Source organism: Salvia splendens, chromosome 15 (assembly GCF_004379255.2).
Source record: "Salvia splendens isolate huo1 chromosome 15, SspV2, whole genome shotgun sequence".
Lineage (NCBI taxonomy): Eukaryota > Viridiplantae > Streptophyta > Magnoliopsida > Lamiales > Lamiaceae > Salvia > Salvia splendens.
Window position 1 is genome coordinate 17,848,817 of NC_056046.1, and position 10,091 is coordinate 17,858,907.

The window sequence follows — 10,091 nt, forward strand, 5'->3', positions numbered from 1 at the left end:
AAATTGACTATTGACAATTGACAATTGACATGTAAATGCAGTTTCCTAGAAACTGGACATTACTTCCGCTGCAAGCTCATATTTGCACTTAAAAGTTGTAGACTCAACTATTTTGCTACCTCCCTTTTTTCTTTTATTTATCACTTCTAATTTTGCACAAGTTTTAATTAAATTTCATGTTTTACTTTACTTTAGGTAGGGTATGGTTATACAAATGACACTATATGATAGAAATCCATGGTTCCATCCTAAAACTAATTGGTGATAGGAGAGAGGCCCATGAGACTTATATAGTGGATTAAGCTCTTTGTGTACACCGATGTGGGATATTTTTATATTCATTTTATGTTTCAATTGCTAACACTATAAACACTTTGCTAAAAATTAAACACAAACACTTGTACCGAACTGTCTCACTGTAGGATGGATTACTCTAAATTCACTATGATATAGTAATATAATCATCACAATATTTGGATTTAATTTGTTTTTGGATTCAATTCTTGACGTATCTTATGAGTTTCTCTTCTACACTTGAGAAAAATATCAATAATTCAAATTATACCGAACCAATCAGATTATCATCTTTGAATTTATTTTTTTCTTTTACGGACCAGTCATAGCAGCAGTATTTCTTTTTCTTCAAATTTTAAAATTTTATTTCACTTCTGATTGTTTTTTAAACCAAAAAAAATCTAAGATCTGAATTATATTTAATATATATAACATTTTTATAATAAATTATTTATTCAAATAATATTTCTAATTATGTTAAGTAAAATTATATGTAACTTGATAATTATATACTGCATTAACGATTTGACTATACAAATCATAATCAATTAAGCTTTGTTTATATAATTATATATTAAATGTAATTACTTGTCACTACTATATTTTAGAGCACGTAAACAATTTGTATTACTACTTTACTATAAATTTTTTTAAATAAAAGTGTTATTTATATTGAGAGGGAGGAGAAAGAGAGTTATTAGATGAGAGGGGGGAGGAGTTGTGTGAGAGTCATTTTAAAATAATATAAAAATGATGGCAAAAAATAATTAAAATGGCTTTGAAGACAAGAAAATGAAGAAATGGTACAAATTTCTAAAAATATTGCTAAAAAATTTCAGACGAAATTCAGTCTTTGTCTATACAACTGTGATGATATTTATTTTTAAGAGGTATTGAAAAAGTGCAAACACCATTGTCTAGCAACTTTTTTCTCCCTGTTATGGACCACTATTTTTTGTAAGCACTAAAACATATCATAAAATTCATTTAGATTCATAAATTCACATATATACAAATTCTAAATATCATTTCAAATATTATCGTGCGTATTTATTTTTTTGTTTGATAGTAGTATGTTTTATTTTAAATTTATCATAACTATAATCTATAAAAATATTCCAATAAAACATAGTACACATTATGATATTGATGTGATAATTAAAATTTTAAGTATGCTAATCTTATTGGATTTTGTACTCCCTTCGTCCAAAAAAAACAGTCTCATTTATAGACGATACAGATTTTAATAAGAAACTGGTAAAGAAAAAGATAAAATGAGAAAAAAATGGTAAAGTAAAAGAGATAGGAAAAAAATTAAGTAAAGTATGAGAGAGAAACTCTCTATTTTTAGAAATGAGACTATTTTTTGTGGACACTCTAAAATGACAAAATAAAACTATTTTTTTGATGAATGGATCATATGTGTCTTTTTAATGTTGAAATTGGAAAAAGTTATCAATAATAAAAATAAAAATACTAACACATAAAAGAATAGAAAAGAACAAGATATGTGTTCCATTCCAATAAATTGCGTTTTGATCACAATACACTCTCACTGTTGTGTATTTTAAAACAATAGAGAATCTCATCCAGATTATATAGAGGGACGAGTCTGTATCAATTTTAGGTACCAATTAACCAAAAAATTAGATACTGCCTCTGGGCCGAGACTAGATATGTACTCGTAGGGATATGATAAAATGCAAACTCTAAATATTGTACAAACTCCAAATGATGATTTGGACCGTCAGAAAATGTCAACAGATGACATAATAACAGCAACAGAAAATGTCAATACAGTTTCAACGGTTGATGTTGTATTGATATCGTGTTGACTTTGTGTTGACATCAAAATCTTGAAATTTTACATTGTGTTAACCTTGTATTGACACTGTGTTGAAGAGTTTATAATTTATACAATATATAGAGTTCGCATTTTATCATTATCCATGCAACGCATGGTATATGTGGAATCCATTTAAAAATGAAATGAGATGTTGGTTGGGCTGGTCCAAATAAGAAAAATACTTGAGATATATGTGATGACGTATACCATGCATATCATATGCAGTGACGTAACTTGTTATGGCCATTAGACTGTCATTTTCAAATTCATTGGTCAATATATTTCGTCTATATGGAATTAATACTTCTTTAAAATAATACTACAAATTAAATAAAACTTTACGATGAAAATAAAACCCCCATCGCAGTCTACTTTTTATTGTATAATAGAAATGATTAGTACTAGTAGTATTAAACTTAAACCAGCACCCGCCATGCCTATCAATTTAAAACTAATATTTTGCCAACCATTCACCTAATAAAGGATCAATTTTATCATACTCCATACACAATATACAAACAGAGGATGGAAATCAAAGTCTTAGTCATGGAGTATCAATTTCATTTTGTGTAATTCAGACATCACATAAATTTAGAAAAGTGACAAAATTAAATTCCACCAACGAAAAGATATAAACCCAAAGGACAAGTTCCCATTACAATCAATTTAGAGCTTTATTGGTGATATACTTTGTAAATGACTTGACGTAAATAGGTAATAAATTGTGACAACTTTCTATAAATGAAAATATCTGTATTTTCATTGGATATACGAAAATGAAAAGTGCATGTATTTTTATGGAATGAATAGAATAATTATTAAATGATCTCGATTTGAAAGAAGCATCGCCGTTTCTTCGCTCGCCCTCGGTCGGTAGTTCAATTAAATAAATATACAAAACAAAAACATTAGGTAAGAATACCTTTTAGACTATCTAATCGATCGTTGTCTTCGTCATTCAATCTTTCCAAATCACACACGACTCCTTCTCCTTCACTCGCCTATATATATATATAGTTACACTGATACCCAAATTAGCTACCCATTCTAAAAATTGAGCATGGCAGTAACTCCCATGGCGGAATGGCTAACCCAACTAGGCTCCGTAATAGGGGGGCTAGTGGTCGCCTACACCATGTTCCAAAACTACTTCCCCCGCGAGATCACACGCCCCCTCCAACGTTACTTCAAAAAACTCATCAACCTCTTCTACCCTTACATCCACGTCACCTTCCCCGAGTTCGAAGGCGACGGCTTCCAGCGCAGCCTCGCCTACGCCGCCATCAAGCGCTACCTCAACGCCCACTCCTCCTCCCAGGCCAAGCACCTCCAGGCCACCGTCTCCCGCGACACCGAGGCCGTGGTCCTCACCATGGCCTCCAACTCCAGCGAGGAGGTCACCGACGACTTCCGCGGCGTCAAGCTGTGGTGGGCCTCCCGCGAGACCCTCCCTGCCTCCCAGACCATCTCCTGGGGCCCGCGTGAGGCTGAAAAGCGCTTTTTCTCCCTCACCTTCCATCGCAAGCACCGCCAGATCATATGCGATGAGTATATCAAGCACGTGCTGGACCAGGGCAAGGCGATCACCATCAAGGAGAGGCGGAGGAAGCTCTTCACGAATAGCAAAGGAAGTGACGGCGGCGGGTACTACTACGGCCGCAGGAAGCTCTGGAGCGAGGTGGTGTTCGACCACCCTGCGACGTTCCAGACGCTGGCGATGGATCCGGTTAAGAAGGAGGAGATAATCGATGATTTGATCAATTTTTCGGAATCGAAAGACTACTATAGGTCGGTTGGGAAGGCGTGGAAGAGGGGCTACCTCCTGTACGGCCCTCCTGGCACCGGGAAATCCACCATGATCGCCGCGATGGCGAATTTGTTGGAATACGACGTGTATGATCTCGAGCTGACCGCGGTGAAGGACAACACGGAGCTGAGGAAGCTTTTGATTGACACGTCAGGAAAGTCGATTATAGTGATCGAGGACATTGATTGTTCGTTGGAGCTGACGGGGCAGAGGGAGAAGAAGGAGAAGGAAGAGGACAAGAAGGAGGAAGGGAAGGATCCGGTGAAGGAGAAGATGAAGAAGATGATGGAGGAGAAGAAGACGAGCGAGGTGACGCTGTCGGGGCTGCTTAACTTCATCGACGGGCTGTGGTCGGCGTGTGGGGGAGAGAGGATCATCGTGTTCACGACAAACTACGTGGAGAAGCTGGATCCGGCGCTGATTCGGAGGGGGAGGATGGATCAGCATATTGAGCTGTCTTACTGCGGATTCGAGGCGTTTAAGGTTTTGGCGAAGAATTATTTGCAGTTTGAGGAGCATGAATTGTTTGGGAGGATAAGGCGGCTGCTGGAGGAGACGAAGATGACGCCGGCGGATGTGGCGGAGAATTTGATGCCGAAATTGAGGGGGGAGGATAAGGAGAGGTGTTTGATGAGATTGGTGAGAGCGATTGAAGAGGCCAAGGTCAAAGCCGAGGAGGAGGAAGAGAAGCTCAAGGCTGAAGAAGAAGAAGAAGAAAAGAAGAAAAAGGCTGCTGCTGAAGAAGAAGAAAAAGAAAAAGAAAAGAAGAAAAAAGCTGCTGAAGAAGAAAATAAGAAGGAAGAAAATGGCGATGCTGAGAAGGCCAACAGCAGCACAAATGGGGTGGTCAAAGAAAATGGAGTTGCAGAAAATTGTGCGTAGATTTCTTATGCAATAAAAACAAAATATAAACAAGGTATTTAATTGCTATGTAGTAGTACTAGTTTATATTTTTAATGTTGAAATTTCAGCTATTGTTTTAGTTGAATTGATTTTATCAAAGATTATCGCTTCTCATTAGTCGTTAATCATTGATCCTAAGAGCATTCACAATGGCATTCCTTAACAAAAGAATGTCATACATTATCCATAGCCCCACGCCATTTTTATCCATTCCTTAACTAAGGAATTATCAACCATGTTGCTATTGCAAACCCAGCCAAAATTCCCGATTTTCAAAACCACTGGCCAGATTATTTCATAAGCCAATCCAGTCACAATCTATATGTGGTGTATACTGAATCCTTGTCTTCTATTGTAAAAACAAAACAATCGAATCACATGTCAAAAAACACCTACATATTGCAGCAACCATTGAACAATAAGCATACAAATATGAGCAGCAAAAACAATCCCATAACTAATCTGTTATTGAGTTACACTATCATTCTGTTTTGATCACTACTAGGTCAATTAGTTTTCTTGTCCTCTTCCGTTTGCTGTGTTGAATCTGTAGTTTCCGCCAAGGCTTGCTCATCCTCCCCACCGAAACCAAATTCATTCACACGCTTCTTGTCGACCGGGTACTTCCATCTTTGATAAAGATATATCAAAAATATAACATCTGCACAACCAAAAGTTGCCAAAGTATAAGAAACTACAAAGACTACACAACTGAAGCATATATGTGCCTTCAAAATCAAACCTCTGTAGATGCAGGTTTAATTATCACTGTTTTTTTAATACAGTATTAAATGAGTTCCCTGGTTCAGATTTTCTATTCACATAATTGAAATTTGCTACCAATAACTCACCATCACGGAAGACTGAAAGTCGATGTAGTATTGGCATCTTAATCACGAAAGCAAAGAGATCATCAATAATTGTGTTCAAAAACTTGTATGTCATCTGCCTCCAAGGTAGATGGGCAACAGACTTTAGCTTATAATTGATAAAGAGTTGAGGGCACATCATGATAAAACCTGCAGCAGAGAAAATGGAATGTGATTATGTAACATAGATCGTGTGTAACCCTGAACAGATAATCATATTCGACAATTTTCTTCAATAATTTTGGCACCATTCCAGAAAAAGAGGTAAGAAGAATTTTTTAAAGAAACAAGAGATTTCTAAACTGTTTGTTGGTATACACACAAGGATAAAAGAAAAATAAAAAAAACATGACCAAAATGCTTACCGAACATGTAGACACAGCTTGTAAGGGATGAAAGGATCCAAGAATACCAGCTCTTGTGGCGTTCATACTTTAGAGAGTAAATAGAGAAACAGACAGCAAGGAAGAGTAAGACATATGTCAAGTACTTCATAGCAAGATCATCATATTCCTTTGTCTTGTTTGTAGCATATGAGTCACGGTCACGGAATCTAAGCATTGGTATCACACCAGTTCTGTCAACCTGAGTGTAAGAAAAACAAACGTGAAAGTTTCAGCACACCTTAGTGTTTAAGAGCATGAGCTATCTAAACTTGGACACTGATGACATTCAGCAAACACTATTTACTGAATTACCTCAATATGCATAGCTTTCCCTATTTTCCAAAACTCAATGCAGCATCCAATACCAGAACTTGCAAGTATCATCCATGAAGTTTCATTGTCAAGCAAGTAGAGGAAGACAATTAGCTGACAAAAGAAATTCACAACAACAGATTTTGCAGATAACCCTTCCATCGACTTGTTTTTATTCCAGAACTGGATATCTGTAGAATAATTAACACGCTTCAGTAGTTGATACAAATGCATGCTCATCATAAGAGCACAAAATGAGAAAATATCATTACCATTTTTAAAAGCCAAGAAGTCAAATATTGAGTGAAGAGCTGAAACAACCATGGTAACTGCTAAAAGGATAGGGTTTCCTTCAAGAAAAACTCTCTGTTGAAATAGTCAAATGATTAGGCACCCAATTAAAATGTTAATACAATGATACGGTCATACAGAGCAATAGAATCTATAATACTGAATGCATAAATAGTCCTTAAACGATACCAATCCTTATGCATGAACAAACATGATATGACTAACAATCATACCTTAAGTTCATCAGCTTCCCCTTCGAGCATGCTTCCATAACTCCTATGAACCTGGAATGATTGGTCAATCTGTAGGAAGAGCTGCCATTTCGTCATGCTAATGGGAGCAACCTCCAGATTTAGTGGCAATTCAGTCACGGTCTCGTTTAGTTGTATTAACTTATCCCGAAGTAACCAAAACTCATTGAAGAAGACAGTTGGGTAGTAATTTCCTGTAGTAGGCTCAATGTTCATGTCTAGTGAATCGAGTCAGGGAATAGATACTATGAAACTATCATGGTGTGAACGCAAAGGAAGAACCAACCATCCAATTACAGAAAGTAAAACAATTAAAAGCTCTTCCTTAGAATATCACTAAGTAACAAAAATGAGATGTTTCATGATGAAATTGCAGTTCCAACTGAAAAAATAATCACAAAAGGCAAACAATATTCAAGCTAAACTTCATTAATCAGTCATGCTTGTGTTAATATGAGTGCTATGAAAGAAAGATATGTCAGTGAAAGATATATGTACAAAGTATACTTGGCATACATCATTTCTAATTGCAATATATATAGATTTGCAACAGAAATTCTAGAAAAAGCAAAGATGAAATTAAATCAAGGATACAAGGAGCAATATTTGGAGGAACTGCATTCTCTGGATATCTGCCACAAAATGGTAAATTGCAATTGCTTAGCATTTCCGTAAAAATAGCAAATCATGTAGTAATCATGAAATAGCAGCTCAATAAAAATTTATTTATATAAGCCTAGAAATATTAATCAATATGTCATGAAAAGCATATAAAATAAACGGTTAATGAAAATGCTTAGCTGATTATACCTTGTGAAATCATCAACCAGATTTATGGTAATATTTGGTTTCCAGTATGACTTCCATTCTGCTGGTTCATCCTCTTTCTCATCTTCTGGAACATCTTTGGCTACCTGAAGCACAAATAGTTCCATAAACCATAAACTTCTTGATACAATTCCAACATTCGATAATTGCATCAAAGTCAGTATCAAATGAGAAAGTGAAAACATAACAGATACCTCAGAGATCTTTCCATCGTCACTAGAGTCTTCTGAATTCCCTAACAAACTCTTCCTCCTGTCAGACTTTGACTTGGGCAAATATACAACAATAGCTGTAAACATGTAAACAAAAGTGTATTAGATCTCGGGCACCCTCGATATTGTGCCAACCAGTGTGCAAGAAAAAAATAATGTCTGCAAAATCTCACCGTGGGTCCGCCCAAAAGCTGCCAATGGCTGGTACTCAGGATCCTGGGGATCTGGCGGATAGCCAGACTTAGCAAAGTAAACATGGGCATATAGACTCCCATTGGATTTTAAAGCCTGATAACAGTAAAACAGTTTATAATGGATCAGAAGTGAAACCCAAGAAACCGGCCAATTAGTTAGAAATCAGGAATTTCGAAATAGCACCTCAGTAGGTTGATACTTCAATGACAGAGTTCTGGTACTATCTGGAGTCCAAGCTGCATAAGGTATATTTGTCTCCTGCCAGACAAGGGCGGCCTCACTTCCAAAGTCACTAAATTTCTCATGCTCAGATACGTACAACCACATGTCCTGGAAACAAAGAATGTGAATCTAGTAAGTGCCAAAAGTTCGATTGTTGCATCAATTTAGACTTTCCAGTTTCCATTAAATAGAACAATGCTGTTAGAGTACAAAACAATGTTAATGTATCATGTCAAGTAGCTCCTCTATCATGTCACTGGCCCAATAGGGAGGATAAGCAAACCAACACCGGTGATAATCGAGCTTCTATAGATCATGGCACTGTTTTAATGTACATGTTTCATTACTGAACATAGTAGTTAGCAAAGCACCTGGAGTTATAAAATTTGCTTCTGTGAATTCAAACATACACCAGTGAGCAAAAAGTAGGAACCAAAAAATCATCAATTAATGATTTATTCATCGATCCACAAATAGATCATATGTCTAGGGAATAAAGCAAGTGAGAACCACAGCTCAACAATCAACCATATAGCAAAGCCATAAACCACCCGCTGACTTTCGTCAAATTAATAATTTCAGAAATAAGCAAAGAAAAATCGACACGCACATTAAATATGGAAGCTAATTATCATTACGCACATTCATTGCTTCAGATAAAGTTCCAATCGAAACACACAAACAATAGAAGCTAATAGAAAATACGAACCAAAAGTTCCCCTTTGTGGAACAGATTAGAGATCTGAGTTGAGGATTGAGTGGGAGATCGCTTTGGTCCAAAGAATTTAGAGGCGAAGTACCAGAAAACAGCTATCCTAATCACTCCGGTCAGCATCTGCCCGATTCCGGGTTGTTGCTGAGGCTGCTGCCGCCTCACTCCGCCGCCCTCTTGTACTGCCGGCGGCTCCATAGGGCTTATTCGTGGTTTGAAAGAGAATAAAATAGCCCGTGAGAAGAGCTCGTGGTTCGACTACAAGGTAACGCCAAACTCATACAAGTATCGCCGCAGGAGATAAGAGTTCAAATCGAAAAAATAAATTCGATCTGTATCTCAATTCTAAAGATGGACACAAGATATTTTCTCTCTCTCCTCCTTTTGATGATCGGTGATGCCGATGTTTTTTCACCTTAAACCCTCAAATTTCACCAATTAGCTTAACACCCCCACCTTGATTAATCTTCCCTAATTAAATTACTTCCTCCGTCTCTCATATAGTCACATTTCACTTCTACTGGTAATTAGGTCATACATTCCACTAATTCACTTCAATCACATTCTATTATAAAACCAATATAAAAAAGTGGACATCATATGCCATAACTTTTCCTACCCATTACATTTCTTAAAACTTTTACTCACACCAAATATGACTCATATTGTGAGACGGAGGGTGTAATATTTATTATTTTTGTTCAACTTAATTGGCATTAAGAGCATTAGCAATGTATGAGCCCTTCCAAATGGGCTTTCTTTTTTTATTATTTCCACGTCAACATTTTACCCAACTTATTATAAAGGGTCTATCTCTCTGCAATGGAAGGCTTTATCTCAAGGGTCTATCTCACTTTCTATTTCATTTCCACATCATCAATATTTGTACATTTCATTTTTAATTGTTTATCAAATAAAATGCGATAAATAAGAATGAATTCAAGAATATTAAATTATAAAAAA

The 10,091-nt window shown here is 36.3% G+C and overlaps 2 protein-coding genes across 2 annotated transcripts; one reads left to right on the forward strand and one right to left on the reverse strand.

The window, feature by feature from the left end:
• Positions 1-3,138: 3,138 nt before the first annotated feature.
• Positions 3,139-4,949, forward strand: LOC121767767 (AAA-ATPase At3g28580-like). Its single transcript, XM_042164093.1, has one exon. The coding sequence runs from the start codon at positions 3,201-3,203 to the stop codon at positions 4,827-4,829; it is 1,629 nt and encodes a 542-aa protein (XP_042020027.1). The 5' UTR covers positions 3,139-3,200; the 3' UTR covers positions 4,830-4,949.
• Positions 4,950-5,180: 231 nt separating this feature from the next.
• Positions 5,181-9,535, reverse strand: LOC121767766 (cleft lip and palate transmembrane protein 1 homolog). The gene is made up of 12 exons (XM_042164092.1): positions 9,126-9,535; positions 8,378-8,524; positions 8,173-8,287; positions 7,982-8,076; positions 7,770-7,873; positions 7,554-7,591; positions 6,942-7,177; positions 6,690-6,783; positions 6,418-6,608; positions 6,085-6,304; positions 5,702-5,869; positions 5,181-5,511 (listed from the first exon to the last, which is right to left on the reverse strand). Exons 1-12 carry the CDS (start codon positions 9,324-9,326, stop codon positions 5,357-5,359), a joined length of 1,764 nt encoding a protein of 587 aa, XP_042020026.1. The 5' UTR covers positions 9,327-9,535; the 3' UTR covers positions 5,181-5,356.
• Positions 9,536-10,091: the final 556 nt, after the last annotated feature.

Excerpts from the sequence above, each read along its gene's own strand:
- LOC121767767 (XM_042164093.1), top strand. The coding sequence starts at position 3,201 with ATGGCAGTAACTCCCATGGCGGAATGGCTAACCCAACTAGGCTCCGTA.
- LOC121767766 (XM_042164092.1), bottom strand. The coding sequence starts at position 9,326 with ATGGAGCCGCCGGCAGTACAAGAGGGCGGCGGAGTGAGGCGGCAGCAG. Across the intron at positions 5,870-6,084 it reads AAGCTGTGTCTACATGTTCG|GTTTTATCATGATGTGCCCT; the intron begins GTAAGCATTTTG and ends TCTCTGCTGCAG. Across the intron at positions 5,512-5,701 it reads ACTTTCAGTCTTCCGTGATG|ATGTTATATTTTTGATATAT; the intron begins GTGAGTTATTGG and ends TTGGTTGTGCAG.